General features: G+C 39.1%; 2 protein-coding genes across 2 annotated transcripts; both read right to left on the reverse strand.

Annotated features, from left to right (window-relative positions):
• Positions 1-18: 18 nt before the first annotated feature.
• Positions 19-3,882, reverse strand: asnsd1 (asparagine synthetase domain containing 1). The gene is made up of 3 exons (XM_033986770.2): positions 2,488-3,882; positions 1,052-1,233; positions 19-334 (listed from the first exon to the last, which is right to left on the reverse strand). Exons 1-3 carry the CDS (start codon positions 3,880-3,882, stop codon positions 88-90), a joined length of 1,824 nt encoding a protein of 607 aa, XP_033842661.1. The 3' UTR covers positions 19-87.
• On the reverse strand, positions 3,805-6,363 carry LOC117389159 (ASNSD1 upstream open reading frame protein-like). Its single transcript, XM_033986772.2, has 4 exons — positions 6,222-6,363; positions 5,205-5,258; positions 4,454-4,529; positions 3,805-3,935 (listed from the first exon to the last, which is right to left on the reverse strand). Exons 1-4 carry the CDS (start codon positions 6,354-6,356, stop codon positions 3,895-3,897), a joined length of 306 nt encoding a protein of 101 aa, XP_033842663.1. The 5' UTR covers positions 6,357-6,363; the 3' UTR covers positions 3,805-3,894.
• Positions 6,364-18,709: the final 12,346 nt, after the last annotated feature.

Genomic DNA, 18,709 nt, shown 5'->3' on the forward strand with positions numbered 1-18,709 from the left:
ATGTACACAAATAATTTTATATAATGACATTTTTATAATCAAGTTTGTATTTATTCAATTGTTCCTCCCGTCGATTGTAATAAAAGTTTATCCAGTTAAAAGTCTTGTGCACTTGTCCGATGCCTTTTCGCGGTTGTCCTCCATTTTGGCGATTCGAGAGCCAAACTGCATGGCTCTTTTGGGCAGGACGCAGGACTGACCCAGGCCCAGGTGTTTAGCAGCGAGTCGCAAAAGCAGTTTTTCCCCGACTCCTCGAGGAAGAGACAGATCGGCTTTAGTCCAAACGGGAAGAGAGTTAAGGAAGCTCACCACGTCCTCGTCCAAGTATGGGAACCTTTAGACACAAATGGGAGAAATGAACGGACAAAAGGTTTATTTTTGCTTCTTAATAAATGAGACATAAGTTGCTAAGGATCAGTATCACTATATGTGTCCTTCAGGAGCAGTTTGTATTTTACTGTTTAAGAACGGTAAAACACAATAATAAAAAGTTCAAACTAAACAGGGTGACAGAAGTTCAGTTGGCAGATCGTGTGTTCACTGAGCTGACGGTTGGCGGTTCAAATCCTGCTCTTGACATAAACATTGGTCGAGCGGAGGTGGAAAAGCGCTGGACAGGTCAACAGAAAACACTGGGAAAGGCCTTCTATGGTGCTGTAATGTCAGTATTCATTTAAGTGGATGTAAATGACTGTACTGCATGTTAAATAATAATAATTAACTTAGTCTTAGCTTCAGTTCTGGTCAGATCGCTCCTGGACACTGAAGGGCAGAGCTAACGACACAAACTTCACATAGATATAAGGCCACCAGCATCTGAATCTGAGCAGAACTGAAGAAACTTTTGTCCAGCTGAAACTAGAGTATCACTAAATACAACTTTAAAATGTATCTACGTGTGCAAAGTTAAAGGGACACAACATAAACCTCACCTCAAATACCTACAGAAGTCAATTTGTCAAATGCTTTAACACAGTAAATGTTGAATAGACTGAGCAGGCGTCCATTTTGTTTAACCTCGGCCAAAAGAAAACACAAATGTTCCTTTCACCTGGCCTCTTTGCCGTGGTCTCCGATCACTCTGTCGTCTCGGCCCAGGTTCCTGCTGGAGATCCGGTTCAGCTCCATGGACAGTTCCTCCAGAAGTCCCTGAGGTCCCGAGGTCTTAAACCGGACTCTGTGTCTGGAGTATCCCGCCAACTGCTCATCAGCTCCAATCCCTGTCAGAACGATCTACAAGGAGACAAAAAATATATGGATAAATCCAATTATAGAATCAAACAAACTGTACGCTTTAATCTTCTTTTCTGCTGCTGTTTTTCATTTTGTTTGTTTCTTGATTTATTTATTTTTGTTTATCATTTTTATTGTTAACCTTCATGTATTTTTTTTAGATTTAAGCATTTATTCTTTCATTACAAAAATTATTCTTTTTATTACAAGTGACGCTCGTTTTCAGCGTTATCATTTTAAATTAATTTATAAATAATGTTTTTCTTCCTCAAAAAATAAACTCAACTGTGCAGAGATATGTTTTCTATGAATTACACACAGTTTTAGAATGAAGTTGTGTTTCATTTTTTGGTATTGTAATAAAATACAGTAAAATGTCCTGCAGTTTGACACTTTTATTTTAAAACATTCTAGTTTGAGTCTTTTGTGTCAGAGACAGTTCATAAAGGTGTTTGTATAAAGAGAGACATGTAAACATGAATAAAACCACACCATTATCTACTTTAAATCTATAAAACATAATCAGTTTAAAGCTGTGATCCAGAGAGTGTCCTATGGTGTGACATGAAAAGTCACATATTTAAAAACGACAGTTCCACAGAAACAGAAGGAGCTTATCCCACATTTATGCACCAGGGGGCGCTCTTGGGTTTGGGATTTAAGCTTCAGGGCAAAATTTCTAATCATCATTTTCTCATTTTTTATAAAAATGCAACTTTTCTGAAAAACTTTGAACGACAGGTTTGACATCCTGCAGAGAGACGGAGAAAACTGCATTTCTAATTGTTAAAATGAAATTCTTTATGTTGGGACAGTGGTGTAATTATTAAACTAACACTAGAGACATCAAGTTATTTATTCAAATTTTTTAACATGATAAATTTGTGAATGTGGAGTGACAGGAGAGGTCACACAGGGCAGGCTAAAAAGAATCACACAAATGATGTAATGTTTGTGATTTGTCTTCCTTACCATTACTGTAGAACTCAAATATTTTTATATTTTGATCCAGAGGCGTGTCACACCACAGGACAGAAAAAAGCCGTCACACCCCCAAACGTCCAGTACCGTTTACAGAAAAGTGCAGGGTTAGTCAGGTGTATAATGATTCCAAGGAGAAACAAAAGCTGAAATCTGCAGCCGCTCAAACCCTGACGCATTGATTGCCATTAATATTTGAGTTCTGTGTGTAAATATGATGATTTATACTTTGGCATTTGTTAGTCATGAAACATTAAAACACCACATACTGACCTTTGCTTCAGACGTGAATGGCCGCTCTTCACTTCCGTCTCTGATGACTCCTCTTCCTCTCGCTGCAAACCACACGGCACAACCAATACTGTCGTCCAGCACCGTGTCCAGGGGGTAAACCAAGTGACTGATCCTCTCCCTCCTCGTTTCCTGCAGCTCCTCTGGTCTTATATTAATCTCCACAAAATTCCACTTTCTCTTCGAATTCAAAACTTCCAATTCCTCCAAACCAGCTTTCCCCGTGATGCGATCTGGCACATCAAACGGACTAGAGGCTGGTTTCACTTCACAGTTCTCCATATTTGCGTTTGAGGCTTTACATTTGTGCTTTTTCGACTTGTTCCCAGCTACTTTCTGTACTTTTGGCTCTTGTAGTTTGAAAGCAACGTTAAGTAGATCTATAGGTTCGTGCGTAGGGATGTGACGGTCGGCCAAAGCAGCTAAAATCATTGAATCTAAACCTCCTGAAAATAGTATCGCAACATTAGCTACGTTTTTATTCAATGACTCAACTTCTTCAATAAAAGGCAACGACTGGACACGTCGTCTCACTGCTTCACTTAAGACATCGATTAGATGATTCACGTCGCTTGTTTGGCCATAGCTTGCTAGTAGTTGTGCTAAATCTTTGCTATTCTGCTGATTTTTAGATGCAGTTTCATTCTCTCGTAATGTATCTGGCAAAGACATATTCAGTGGCGTGACTGATGATGGTATGACGAGCCTCGAGTGGTTTGTAATCGCAGAGCACTCACTGTGGACTGTTTCCCACGTAGTGTCATCATTTTCACAATTTTCAGGTTTCTTCCAGGGGTATATTTCAAATGTAATGCCTTTGTTGATCGTCTTTAGGTCAATTTTGTACAGACCGGCGGCTGGGACCTCTTTCCAAGCATTATCTTCCAAATTATGAGCCGCCACAGAAGACACACTGAATATTTTTACTTCTGGATCAAATTTCCACAACAAACTTCTCCTACCAAAGAAGTCTCGTCCAAACCAGAGGTATTCCGCAGCTTTCTGGTAATAAATGAACGCCCAGGGTCCTTGTATTGAGGAGAAGACATCAAGTACTTCAGACGGGCTGCTGCAAGCTGCTAAATGTTCAGAAACAACAGTAGTATCGTTTTCATTTGGGGAAACCGGGAGGCCCCCGAATACCTCTCCATTCCACAACAGGACGTTCCCTTTAGCGTCTTGAACAGGCTGTGGAGTTAGGGCCCCTCTCATATGAAGAACATGAGCTGAAAATACACACTGGTAACAACAGCCCGGTCCTTGAATCATGAGATTGTTGCTGCAATTTGGTCCTCGCTTTTTTAGTTGTTCATAAACCGTGGCATTTGGTTCAGATGGAGCAGGTGACGAGCTCAGCTGACAAAATATCCCACACATGGTTAAGCTGGACTAGATATCTTGCAGTTCTTTCTTCATGATGTCCAGTTCCTCTGTTGAAACGCAAAGTCAATGGTTTATTACTGCATTATGAGATTTTTACATTTTTAAACCCTGCTACAGTTGTTTCCCCTCCTCATTTATCCACTCAGAGCTGTATTTGGAGGGATCTTTAATTGCTTCTTTTTGAGACGATCAATCCCCATTTTCACTGCCAATGGTCCACGCTCACTCCACGGCTCTGCACTTACTACGTCCTGCAATTTTATTTTCTTAACCTGTGATACAAGTAGGATTTGGCAGCGTCATGTAGTGATTTTGGTACAAATGAAAAAAATCTGGGGGTTGCTAGTAAAATGAGTAGCTATCTATAGGGGTTTTTGTTTTTGTTGTGATGACACAGTTTTCTAATGCAGAAGTCAGCGGACTTGTTTCTCTTACCAAGTCGTTTTAGAAGAATATTGCAAATTAAAATGCCCAAATTATAACATAATGATCCACTGGTGTCATAGATTCTAACCGTACAGCAGACACAAGCACAACAGCTCTGCTTTAATACTTTACCACTTACTTTTACATGAGCTAAGAGTCTGCCCTCTGTCCGCAACGAAAAATATGTTGCTGTTACGCTGCTGGGTGTAAACTCTCTGAAAACAAATGACAAAAAATCTGTTAATCTCATTATGAATAAAGCTGTGCTAATATAGAAAAAGGTCTACTGTGAAACTTGAACTATAAGTCAAAGGATATAAAAAGATCTAGACAAATGCAATGTAAACAAAGAAAAGGCACATTTTGAAGATTGTGTGACATTATTTAAACACAATAATATCAAACTTGACATGTGGGATATAACAGAGACTTTTGTCTTTGATCTGCTCTTGCTCAGTGGTGGAAGAAGTACTCAGGTTTGTTACTTAAGTAAAAGTGCAGATACCAGGGGGGAAAAAAAGTAAAAGTATCACACTAAGTAAAAGTATTAAAGTACCTATTTAAAGATGTATTTGAAGAGTAAAAAGTAAAAGTATTTCATGCAGATTTTATGATCTTTAAGACGTTTCAGCAAGTCTCAGACAATAATAAAAATGTAGATAACGCAATATTGGTCACGGAAACAAATACATTTTCAGTAAGAATGAAACTAGCTCACCCTGTAAAAAGTTGCAAGTCAAGATAAGATTAAGGTCACAAAATGAAAATACAAGTTTACTCATGTGGCTGTGTTGTTCCTGTCAAGTGTTACAAAAAGCCTCACTTATCTGAGACGACCTGCAGCTCTTTGGCATTTAATTCACTTGAGTATAAACATGTGTTTTACTCACCCTGCCCTTCTTCAGATTGGACAGCTCATCAACAACTATCTTCTGCTCTTTGATCTGGAATAAACAAGTGCAGCTTTAGTAGAGACAAAACCGCCAAAGACAACTACTACTACTACTAGTACTGCTACTACCTAGTAGTAGTACTGCTATTACTACTAGTACTGCTACTACTACTACTACTGCTACTACTCTGTCATAGCATTGAAGAAACAGTCACCCACATATTCTGGCTCTGCTCATACAATCAAATCTTTTTGAATGATATACTTTTATTTGTGAATAGAAAGCTTGCTACAAACCTACAACTTAACGCAAAACATGTACTTTTTGGTGTTTTCAAAAACATATTGTAGCAAACAAAAAAAAATCCATCTACAATATATTTTTGAAAACTATTCTAGCCAATCACTACTTCTTGCTTGGCTTTATTCATTTCTCTTTGTTTTTACACTCATCAGGTCCAAAGAATTATCTTTTTAAATTATGTTGTTTCTGAGAAAAAATATGTGGACATATGAGGACATTCGTTCTATGTTTGAATCATTTTGATAGAACATTTGAATAATTATTTGCAAAAACTATTTATTAAGGGCTTGAAACAGCAACATTTGTCCTGAGTAAAAACAAAATTAGAAACAACAATTGTGCCTCTTGGAACAAAGTGTCTCATGTGAAGAGACAGGAGCAGACGTACTTTACAAAACAAATTATTTAATATTCTGAAGATTCTAAACTCTTCAAAATATTCTAAATTGAACATTTTTGCATTGTTGCTGTTCTTCTTCTTCTAAAAATTTGCATTGCGGCCTAAAAAACCCAAATGTGTTGTCTCTAAACTATTGTACAAACCCAAAGGCCCTGAGAACAAAAGCACAATGTTTATTATTATTATTGCACATGCCCTATGAATGGAAATGGAAATGCTGAAGCCTCTTGCTGTTCTACATCATTGTACATTTGCACTGTCCTCCGTCATGTCTGTTTTGTTTCATTTCTCCACTACCTCCTGGTTTGTACCTTCAGATTCATCTCCTCCTTCAGCGCGCTCAGACCTTCGCTGTTGTCGTCAGTAGTTCTTGACATTTTGTTGAAAAATAAAGTAAAAACGTTGCACTTGTGACTGCTGTGTAGCTTTGTGCTAGCTGTTAGCATCACATGTTTTGACCTGACTGCGGAGCTAAGCACTTCCGGGTTCATTTGAGAACGTCACGGTTCCGCCCCCTTCCGGACAAACTACGAACTGCGACTGATAAATGTGTTTAGATGCCTCTGCCTTAATTTAATGATTTGTAATAATTTTAAAAAAAAATCTATTTTCTACTAACGCTGCAGATTTAAACCTATTTAAAACATATTAAGACTCTTCCATATTATTTTTTCATAATCACTTGCTAATGTACAATAATAGTTGGGACACAGCAGTGCAAAGGGTGATGCCAAATGTTAAAAACTGTAATACTCTAGCATGTTTTTTTCCCTCCACACAGATTTCAAGATAGCTTTATTTATCCTAAAGGAAGGTCTTGTTTTGGACACAAATAAACATAATGTATATTTTTTAAAACATAGACAATGGACTATGATCCCCCGTCTAGACCATAACAACTCTGCTCCATAGCCTGAAGTTAGAACAGGTTATTTCACATGTTTGACTCTTCTGACGCCTGAGGAAGAGGCTAAAATGACCCAAATGTTGACCTTTCCTCAGTCATGTGTATTCATATATACTCGTGGAAGAAGTACTTGATTTTGTTTCTTAAGTAAAAGTAGAAACACTGGGGCAAAAAAAATACTTATGTAAAAATATCACATGAAAAAAATGAACATAGGTAAAAGTATTAAAGTACCTGTAAAAATATACTTAAAGAGTAAAAAGTAAATGTATTTTGTGAATATTTTGAGGTTTTATGAAGCCTAAAATGTATCGATTTTGGTTTGTGCTGAGGTTTTTTTCAACAGAAGTAACTGAATCAAACATTTTCCTCGCTGTTTTTATCTGTATATTGTTGTTTGCTCAAACTGTGACCCTCAGCTTTTTCAGCAGGTCTCAAACAATAATGAAAAAGACTTTTACTTTTCAGTCCTGTTCAAAATGTAGTGGAGTAGAAAGTACGGATACTGCTGTCAAATGTACTCAAGTCAAAGTAAAAAGTATCCATAAAAAAAAAAAAAAAGTAAAGATACCTTAAATGCACTTAATTATAGTACTTTACTACTTGTACTTTGTTCCATTCCGCCTCTGTTCATACACGTGTGTCAGATATAATGGTTCCCACAGGGTCCAGAGCATAAAGCTGCACTGCAATGGACTAAATTAACATTATTATTATTACCAAACATGAAAATCTGCAACGATCCAGCTTGTTTAAACCATGGACAGATTTCAAGATCACTTTATTTGTGCTGAAGACACAAACATAAAACATAGACCTTAAACCTAAGAGCACAAAATGCCTCCCTATAGCAGTTTGACTCTGGTCTGAATGTGGGGCGGGTCATTCCACGTGTTTGACCTCTCCTGGTTGAGTAATGGTCTAAAATGACCTGAGTGTTGACCTGAGTGTTGACCTGAGTGTTGACCTGTGTGTTGACCTGAGTGTTGACATGTTTAATCACGTGATGTGCAGCTCTCGTCTGTTCTGTCCTGTTTGTTCTGGCTTCTCGTGCGCTGAAACTGAAGCTGCATCGATCGCAAACAGCTGTCCAGTGTTTACTATGTCATTCCCTGGAAAATGGACATGTAATTTGGGGGAAATGTAATCAAAAAAACAGAAGTCAGTGAACTGTGCAGTTTTTGACTCTAGGGTTCATGAAAAATGCACAGTGAAAGTGAATAAAAGTGACATTTTTACAACAAAATTAGCCTTAGCTCAGTACAGATGTATTGTATAAGCAGCTCTTGAGGTCAAAATGTGTCTGCATCTCATTTTAAATAGGTTAACTGTTCTAATATCAGGAAGTGCACGTTAGCATGCTACTTGTTGTTAGTTTTATGTCACGGCTAAACTCTGCACTGGTCCCTGAGCGTCTCTAAACTCACTGCACTCTTCATCCTCAGTCCAAGCTGATTATTAAACTCAGTCAATGATTAGGTCAAGGTCAACTTTATAAAAACAGCACATTTACAACAACCAATCGATCAATAAGTCAATCAATCTGCATCACTTTCTCTGTCCACAAGGGTTAATTTAAGCACATCGAGCAGTAAAACACAATAATAATAGAAAGATCAAACAAACAGCTCCGTGAGGCTCAGCAGGTTTGGCCAAGTGTCAGGAACTGAGGGGAATAACAGTCCTCACGACAAAAGTGTCCCTGAGGTCATCAAGGGAGGAGCCTGGACACACAACACGCTCTCCTAAAGTGAGGCCTGGACACACAACACGCTCTCCTAAAGCGAGGCCCGGACACACAACACGCTCTCCTAAAGCGAGGCCCGGACACACAACACGCTCTCCTAAAGCGAGGCCCGGACACACAACACGCTCTCCTAAAGCGAGGCCCGGACACACAACACGCTCTCCTAAAGCGAGGCCCGGACACACAACACGCCCTCCTAAAGCGAGGCCCGGACACACAACACGTGAGGCCCGGATCACCATGGATACAGGAAAAACAAACTGCAATGTCCGTTCTGTAAACTGCACACGCTGCACTTCTTAGCTGGTCAAAATCCCAGAGTGTGAAGTTAAAAATGTAAAATAAAATGTCTGTTCAGTTTTCAGTGTGCCAGCTGATCAGCCACAAGAGCAGCCAACCACCACCATGGCAACCTTTTAATGAATGAAACTGAAAATGATGGAGTTACACAGTTGGCTAGGGCTGGATAGTTTATAGATATTGTTTGATTGTCATGTGTGAGCTCACACTCTGGTCACATTCATATTTAATGTGAAAGTTCTGTCTGATGCCTGATCTTTGTCCCAGCTCAAGTGACACTGCACACACTGATGACACCTTCTATTTTACATTAAACAGGCAAATTAAATCAACCCAGAATGTAGAATATACAAGGAACAGCACAATTTGTACACAGTCATTCAAAGTGTTTTACAGAATAAGTAAGACATTAAAATCACACAAATCAGAACATAAATAATCACAGAAAACCTTTCGGTCGTCTGCACAGATAAACACAAACGAGCCTGAGTGTTCCAGGTTTTAGCTGCACAAAACTCAAACACTGATTCAACAAGTTTAGTCCTGACTCTGGGACCAGCAGGAGGCCAGAGTCTGAAGTTCTTAGAGAGGTTTAGTCCAGGTCTAGTCCTGGTTTAGTCCTGGTTTGGTCCTGGTTTAGTCCTGGTTTAGTCCTGGTTTGGTCCTGGTTTAGTCCTGGTTTAGTCCTGGTTTAGTCCTGGTTTAGTCCTGGTTTAGTCCTGGTTTAGGTGAGATGTTCTTGTGGCTCATGTGGGAGATGTTCTTTGGTGCTGGTCCATGGAGAGACTTGTTCACACTGAGCTGCTTTAAAGTTTCTGAGCCACAGGAGCCACAGACCTGAGCCACAGGAGCCACAGGAGCCACAGACCTGAGCCACAGGAGCCACAGGAGCCACAGACCTGAGCCACAGGACACATGTGTGAAGTACTTCCTGGTTCTAGTCCTGACCCGAGCAGCAGTGTTCTGGATGTTCTGGATGTTCTGGATGTTCTGTTCTGTCTTAAGTCTCGTTTGGAGAGTCCAGGACGTTACAGTCGTCTGATCTACTGGACACAAATGCAGGATAAGTCTCTCTAAGTCTGGATTTTGACAGTTTACCTTTGATTACATCGGGTACATCAGATTACAGCAAATCTAAAACCCAATTTAAAAAGAATAATAATTCTAACATAACATTTTGCTCTAACTTAACTCGGCTGTAACACGACTGAACATTACAACATAAACAGTGTCTCCTTCTCAACACTCCCCCATTTCAAACAAAACAAACGTCCAACTGCAACACACGCCTGCAGTTTGGAAAAAAAACGCCTAAAAGTGTTTTTCTTTGTGTCGTCGTCTTCTCCACATGTTAATCTAATCTGTCTAATATCTGCTGAACTTTATCAAGAAGGGACTCATATTTTGACAGCAGTAAAATACATTTTGCTTTTGAAAACATTTCTGTACAAAGAGTAAACTGCAGCCCTGTGCCGTCTGCTCCGGCTCCTGTGTCACATGGGGCAGATTTAAAATGTTCCTGATTGTCTTTAAATGTCTGCGTTCTATGGCTGCTCTATGTTTGGGAGAGCCACTGCAGCCCTACACTCCTCCAGAGCCCTGAGGTCAGAGGTCAGCCCGGGGTCAAGCTCAACACCAGAGGAGACAGAGCCTTTTCTGTGGCCGCGCCCAGACTGTGTAACAGCCCCCTCCCCCCGTCAGACCCTCTCAGAGCAGAGTGAGACCAGACGAAAGACGAAAGACTAAGACTAAGACTAAAGACGAAAGACGAAAGACGAAAGACTAAGACTAAAGACTAAAGACTAAAGACTAAAGACTAAGACTAAAGACGAAAGACTAAAGACTAAAGACTAAAGACTCAAGACTCAAGACTAAAGACTAAAGACTAAAGACTAAGACTAAAGACTAAAGACTAAAGACTAAAGACTAAAGACTAAAGACTCAAGACTCAAGACTAAAGACTAAAGACTAAGACTAAAGACTAAAGACTAAAGACTAAAGACTCAAGACTCAAGACTCAAGACTAAAGACTAAAGACTAAGACTAAAGACTAAAGACTAAAGACTAAAGACTAAAGACTAAAGACTCAAGACTCAAGACTAAAGACTAAGACTAAAGACTAAAGACTAAAGACTAAAGACTAAGACTAAAGACTAAAGACTAAAGACTAAAGACTCAAGACTAAAGACTAAAGACTAAGACTAAAGACTAAAGACTAAAGACTAAAGACTAAAGACTAAAGACTAAAGACTCAAGACTCAAGACTAAAGACGAAAGACGAAAGACTAAAGACTAAAGACTCAAGACTCAAGACTCAAGACTAAAGACTAAAGACTAAAGACTAAAGACTCAAGACTCAAGACTAAAGACTCAAGACTAAAGACTAAAGACTCAAGACTCAAGACTAAAGACTAAAGACTCAAGACTCAAGACTCAAGACTAAAGACTAAAGACTAAAGACTAAAGACTCAAGACTCAAGACTAAAGACTCAAGACTAAAGACTAAAGACTTAAGACTAAAGACTAAAGACTTAAGACTCAAGACTAAAGACTAAAGACGAAAGACGAAAGACTAAGACTAAAGACTAAAGACTAAGACTAAAGACTAAAGACTAAAGACTTAAGACTCAAGACTAAAGACTAAAGACGAAAGACGAAAGACGAAAGACTAAGACTAAAGACTAAAGACTAAAGACTTAAGACTAAAGACTAAAGACTTAAGACTCAAGACTAAAGACTAAAGACGAAAGACGAAAGACTAAGACTAAAGACTAAAGACTAAGACTAAAGACTAAAGACTAAAGACTAAAGACTCAAGACTAAAGACTAAAGACTAAGACTAAAGACTAAAGACTAAAGACTAAAGACTAAAGACTAAAGACTAAAGACTCAAGACTCAAGACTAAAGACGAAAGACGAAAGACGAAAGACTAAAGACTAAAGACTCAAGACTCAAGACTCAAGACTAAAGACTAAAGACTAAAGACTAAAGACTCAAGACTCAAGACTAAAGACTCAAGACTAAAGACTAAAGACTCAAGACTCAAGACTAAAGACTAAAGACGAAAGACGAAAGACTAAAGACTAAAGACTCAAGACTCAAGACTCAAGACTAAAGACTAAAGACTAAAGACTAAAGACTCAAGACTCAAGACTAAAGACTCAAGACTAAAGACTAAAGACTTAAGACTCAAGACTAAAGACTAAAGACGAAAGACGAAAGACTAAGACTAAAGACTAAAGACTCAAGACTCAAGACTAAAGACTAAAGACTCAAGACTCAAGACTCAAGACTCAAGACTAAAGACTAAAGACTAAAGACTCAAGACTCAAGACTAAACCCACCTCTTCTCTGTGGCTTTGGCTGTAGCAGGACGTCTTGGTCTTTTATTGTTTTGTTGTTTATGTGTCGTATTTTATGTATATCTGTTTTCGTTTGTTGTTGTTGTTTATGTGAAGCACTTTGGGCAGAGCTTAAGTTGTATTTGAAATGTGCTTTATAAATAAAATTGAACTGAATTTATCTAAAAATCCAGTGATTTGTCTCAGTTTTATACAAGAAATGTTCCATCTGTTCCTATTTTCGACCAGTCTGACACCTGCCAACAGTAATTTGTCATTTGTTTAGCTAAAATACAGAAAAATATTAACTGAAAATGAGCTTTAGGCCAAAACAAAATCACTGAGAGACGTCCTTTAGGTCACTCGCTCTTTTCACAGTTTTATTTATACCCACCGTCCCGACCGTGTCCCAAGTTTGAATTCTGGAAATCAGGTCACCCCCGATGACAAAAGACCAAAAGTGTGTGCCTTTTAGATCAGACAGTGGCATTATAAAGCACTGGTCTACACACAAAACGCACAAACAGCTTACAGTAGTACTATTATTACTACTTCTAAACTACTACTACTACTACTATTAGTGGATGTAGATGTCATTAGATGGTTAGACAAATCGTGTGTCATGTTGTGGTTTGTCTGTTCAAGCTTGGACTTCTTGTCAGGTCCTAACAGTGACAACAACAACCTGTGTTTACCCGCTAAAGGCTATATTTGTAACTTCCAGGACAAAAATATGCGAATGAGCAAGTGCGGCGGCCTTAAAGGTGCACGTCCACAGACCAGCGGGACACGAGAGGAGTGAAGGACGCATTAAAAGATGAATTATCTCAATACGTTGGATCATTTTGCAGTTTTTTTACACAACAGAAAGATAAGCCGGTGGTTCTTTGTGCCAATACACTGTTTTGGACGAGGTTTTATTGGAGCTTGGGCAACTAACTAAATATAGGATTTGAGGTTAACCATTATCTCCTGCTCTCGATCGCAATCCTGTGGTTCGATTTGAGAAAAATATTGCAAAAACACGAAAACAATGGTGAAATATACGGGATTAGGGAACAATATCAGCCCCGTCCTGGAGTGTATTTGTGTTTAGACATGTTCATAATTCAGCTGACAGGAGTGAACACACTGCATACACCAGATGCCCTTCCTTTTACAGCCGCACACGCTGTAACAGGAGTCGGGAGCGCGCGTCAGGTGTCTTGCCCGTGGACACAAAGTTGGCATGTCACTCTCACTGTGTAGCTGCAGGTCACTACGAGGCACAGATATTAATACTGTGGAACTTTTCTGCAGCTCATCAGCTTCACACAGATGTTTTTTGCACTGCCGACATGTATTTATTCAAGCGTTTTGCCTCGTCTTTTCACAGATCCGACCTGTAACGTGGCTGTGCTGTATGTACTTGCAGTAAAAATGTCAAATATTCTTCTCGTTTCCACTTGAATGTCACACTTTTTGGGATCTCTGTGGTTTTGTGGCCTGATTTCAGCCAAAGTTCATGGATTATTTTGTGTTATTTGAGGTGAACTTTGGGACGATTGAGCAACTGCATAATAATAATAATAACGCTGAGCTGGTCGTTTTATACAGTTTTATAGCAGAGCGCAGTGGGACAGTGGACCAGACCTGCGTTTGGAATGTGACAAACTGAAATATCAAGCTGCAAAAAGTCATATTTGAATATAAAGGTGCACTATGTAACTTTTCTAGTGCCTGTCTCTATGGAGGTGTTATTGCTTTGCTGGGTTTGAGGTTTTTTATTTGATTTATTTGATTATTGTGTCTTGCATACAAAAAATGTCGAGCCCTTTAATGGACTTATAAGACAGCATTAACAAAATACAATAAAATACAATAAAATACAATAAAGTACAAGAGGCCAGTTACCAGACATGTGTCACAAACATCAAAATCTCATTTAAATAAACTCATCTGTTGCTTCTTCCAGGCTTCCAGGGCCGTCTAACTCATTTTCACCGAGAGCCAAATCAATAAAATGGTCGGTCTCAAAGGGCCAGATGTAACTGTAAGATAAATGTCACGTTAATTAACCGTTTCTATATTTATTACTTATTCAAGTTACAAATATTGCACATGGATTTGCGTAGAAAAAAAATGCTGTTTAACTGTGTATCTCCTGAAAAACAGACATACTTTTTAATTTACTTTGTCGAGGGCCACATAAAATGACGTCGCGGGCCGAGTTTGGCACGCGGGCCTTGAGTTTGACGCATGTGCTTTGCAAAAATAAGCTAACTTATAAACATTAGAATGAAGCAAACATTTCATCTCCGAGCATCGGGTGAACATTTCATCAAATAAAGGATTTATAAACTCATCATAAAATGGACAAAACAACAAAAAACGAGCTTCACTTTCCACTTCTCCAACTCACATAAACCACAGTCTTTATTATTAAACGTCCTGCACTTATTCAGTTACAGATGTTTAATTGCAAAAGACAAATCCGTGCATAAGTCCCTTCGAGTTCGGGTTCTACCGGTGTGTGATTTTTGCACAAGCCTCCACATGTTTCAGATGCTTCAGCTTCTTTCTGCAGAGGTCACACGAGGTCACACGAGGTCACGCTGACGGTGTGAACAGCGGCACAGGGTTTGGTGCATTCTCCTTCTTATTTCATTAATGTTGTAAAACGAGCCTCTTTGCAGTGGGTCATCGGCTCTTTGTTGACAGTATGAGGTGCTGGACTCTCTTGAAAAGTTACACAGTGTGCCTTTACATAAGAGTAAAGTTTTGGAGAGTGTTGATTGTGTTGATGGAGTTGCCCGCGGTCACTCCACACAAGAGCCGTGTGCATTAGTTTACAATAGACGTGCGGTTTTAAGGCTGTAATCAGGACGTATGCTCCAGTGTGTGTCCTTTAGGTTTAACTTCACAAACCGCCACAACTCGACTAAACGCACATGGTTATTTAAACACACAATAACAGAAAAGATCAAATGTCTCAAAAGGTCAAGAGGTCACCAGAGCCTGTGATCCTGTTACCTGCCCAACCTGAACCACAACTTTGACAAAACTTTGCAAAGAGGAGACGGTCTGAAACTATTTCCATATTGTAAAACGAATCAATATATTTTTGGTTTGTTTAGTGACTTTGTCCAGGGCCTTGTGGGTAAACACAGTCTGTCAGAGTCAGCAGTAGAACGGACTTTGCTTGTTTATTTTGTCATTTTTGTTGAGATTTGTGCATTCTTACATATTTTTAATCCAAATTAGTGGAAGAAATGGACTGAAATGAAAAATGAACTTCGTGTTTAAGCGCTACTCACTCAGTTTACACGAACACTTTTAACCTTTTTAATGTTTTTATGCAGTGCTTTTCCTCCTTTAAGCCTCTGAAAGCGCTTTACATCAAGAATCTCTCACACATTCACACACCACGGGGTTAAGTGTCTTGCCCAAGGACACAACGACAGGCTTCATCAGACTTATAGAGCAGAATAAAGCATGAAAACAGACTCATTATTGATACATTAATAAAGTCTGATTGTAATGATAAAGTGATCAGAAAATGACATTTAATATTTGTTACGACGGAGCCAAGTTCAAACTTTGGCTTTGAGCAAACAAAAATAAACAAGATTCATGAGAAAAATTAAGAAATGGATTGAAATTGCTGCTGTTGGCATTTTAAAGAAAGATCACCACACTTACACTTTAAAAAATGAACATGTGTGTGGAATACTTAAAGGTTTTACTCTTGAAGTGCATTTTTAAACGGGTACTTTTACTTTTACCTGAGTACCTTTTTCCCTCTGTTTGTGTACTTGTACTCGAGTAACAGAGCTGAGTACTTCCTCCAGCGCTGCACGTGTGGGAGGGAGACATTGTTTATTGGCCGCACTGGACACAGGAGTTCGTGGGATGTAATTATAGCCTGCTTTGTTGACACAGTTGGACAAATGCAAGTCATCCAAACTTTGAAATACAATCATCACTTAAACTTAAGCAGCAGGGATGATATTAATGTGGTAACTGAGTGTTCGTGGTGTAGACGTCCACAGAAGTCGACAATACTGGGATTTTGAGCTTGTTTTGAATCTGGCACGTATCACGGACACGGATGATACGGGACATTTAACACCAGGTCACATGACTGCGTAAGGCTGAGGACGAGCGAGGAACGGCTTTTAAAATGGAAATACACTACAAAAGGGGTGTCCAAACTACGGTCCAAGGGCCAAATGCGGCCCTCAGACCATTTTTATCGGCCCTCAGACCTTCTGCTGAACTGGCCCAATTCATCATAAAGGCGTTTTTTCAGCAATTTTAGTATTTCTACCAAAATACCCTCAATAATATCACATTTGGTTGTGAAACAGACCTAAAATTAACATTCCAAGCTTTATTAAAAGCTTGGTGGTGGCATCAAAAGTATATCAAACACACCCATCTGAAATCTAAGTATTGACCACCGTTTTGTGGCCCTCCCCTTAAAAGTTTGGACACCCGTGCACTACAAGAACAAGCAAAATGGGACACGTTGGTGACACAATCACACTTTAATAATGTGGTAATGAACTTTTACACGCACCTGCTCCTGTTTTTAATGCTTTATATGGACTTAAATAGTGTTTGTTTTTGTTCGTACTGTATTGTTTGTGTTGTATTGCTCTCACTATGTCCATCTCTATACATAAAGATAAAGAAAGAATGAATAAATATTTAGGAGCAGTAACCAGCGATTTATTGTGTTTGAGTTTGACTTTTATCACTACAAAATCGTGTAGTGTAAATATGTAAAAAGAAACAAACTACTATACTCGTAATTAGGGATGGGACAGTAAACAATAATATCGTTTATTGTGATAAAAAGGGTCGACAGTAATCGTTGGTGAGACATTTTATATAATGATGACAAAGTACAAGACTAGAACAGTTCTTTCAACATAGAACTTATAAGATTAAAATGATAATTATTCATATCCAGAACATTTTAAACTATCAGCAACTTTAATAATAATTATTATTATATTCATTAATCACAATTATTTTGTGAGAATCGTGACACCAAATTTCAATATCATCCTGTGCCTACTAGTAATATTAGACAGTTTTAGTGGTTTTTTTTGTCCTGGGGGAGATGTACAAACTGGACTGGGTTGTATTTTTTTGCTTCATGAAGTAATCAACAAAATAAGAAAGTTTTAAAGGTCCCATATTATTTTTTCATCACAAACAGATCTGGACTTGTGTTTTTTTTCATTCACACATGTTCAACACACAAACAAACCTGCAGATTTAGGCTGAGTTCTTCTCTCAAACTGAAAACACTCTGTTCCACCTTGTGATGTCATCATGTGCTGATACAGAGAGTATCACTTCACTAAAATCATTTGGATCATTTCAGTCCTGGAATAACTGACAATCATCTCGACTGAACTAAAGGTAAAAGGAGCTGTTCACTTGAAAACTACCACTTCATGACATCACAAGGTGGAACGTCGCATTTTGAGCTTTGGAGATGTTACAGACTAATAATAAAGTGACTCAAACATGTGAGAATGAAACAAAACACAACTTCAGGTCTGTTTTTGAGGAGGGAACAGCAAGAAGAATCCATTTCTGATTAATTATGAAGGATGTATAGGATTAGGGTGACCAGACATCCCTATTTACCCAGGGCAGTCCTGTGTGCCCTGTCCCAGCAGATTTATACAAACATATTGATTTGTCACAGTTTTATATAAGAACATTCCCAGGTGTTCCTATTTTTGTATCAATTTTATCCATGCCAACAATAAAAGGGGGAATATATTGTCATTTGTTTGACTAAAATACAAAAAATCATGCATGAAAATGAACATAAGCCAAAAAAATGCACCGACAGATTATGACTGACCCACAGCTGCTACGAGAATGAACAATGTAACGCTTTTTTCACAGTTTTATTTATATCAACCATCCCAAACCATCTCGATTTACCGGTCAGTCTACGTTCCTACCCTCACCTATGGTCATGAGCTCTGGGTAATGACCGAAAGGACAAGGTCGCGGATACAAGCGGCTGGAATGGGCTTCCTCCGCAGAGTGGCCGGGCGCACCCTTAGGGATAGAGTGAGGAGCTCGGTCACACGGGAGGAGCTCGGAGTAGAGCCGCTGCTCCTACACGTTGAGAGGAACCAGCTGAGGTGGCTCGGGCATCTGCTCAGGATGCCTCCTGGACGCCTCCCTAGGGAGGTGTTCTGGGCATGTCCCACCGGGAGGAGGCCCTGGGGAAGACCCAGGACACTCTGGAGGGACTATGTCTCTGGGCTGGGAACGCCTTGGGGTCCCACCGGAGGAGCTGGAGGACATGTCTGGGGTGAGGGAAGAGGAAGAAAATGGATGGATCCCAAAGCAGGTGTGAATTTTGAAAATCTGGTCACTCTACATAATGTGGATTTTATCTTACAATAACACTCCATTCTGCTGGTTATGGGCCATATTAGGGTTTCCACATGTATTTTCCAAGTAATTCATTGTTATAATCATTG

Source organism: Periophthalmus magnuspinnatus, chromosome 21, assembly GCF_009829125.3.
Source record: "Periophthalmus magnuspinnatus isolate fPerMag1 chromosome 21, fPerMag1.2.pri, whole genome shotgun sequence".
NCBI classification, from domain to species: Eukaryota; Metazoa; Chordata; class Actinopteri; order Gobiiformes; family Gobiidae; genus Periophthalmus; species Periophthalmus magnuspinnatus.

Bases quoted from the DNA above. Each gene is read 5' to 3' on its own strand.
- asnsd1 (XM_033986770.2), bottom strand. From the start codon at position 3,882: ATGTGTGGGATATTTTGTCAGCTGAGCTCGTCACCTGCTCCATCTGAA. The intron at 1,234-2,487 runs GTCAGTATGTGG...GTCTCCTTGTAG, and splicing joins CATTCACGTCTGAAGCAAAG to ATCGTTCTGACAGGGATTGG. The intron at 335-1,051 runs GTGAAAGGAACA...TTGTGTCTAAAG, and splicing joins GACCACGGCAAAGAGGCCAG to GTTCCCATACTTGGACGAGG.
- LOC117389159 (XM_033986772.2), bottom strand. From the start codon at position 6,356: ATGCTAACAGCTAGCACAAAGCTACACAGCAGTCACAAGTGCAACGTT. The intron at 5,259-6,221 runs GTACAAACCAGG...TGTTTATTCCAG, and splicing joins AGGAGGAGATGAATCTGAAG to ATCAAAGAGCAGAAGATAGT. The intron at 3,936-4,453 runs GTAAGTGGTAAA...GCGTTTCAACAG, and splicing joins GACTCTTAGCTCATGTAAAA to AGGAACTGGACATCATGAAG.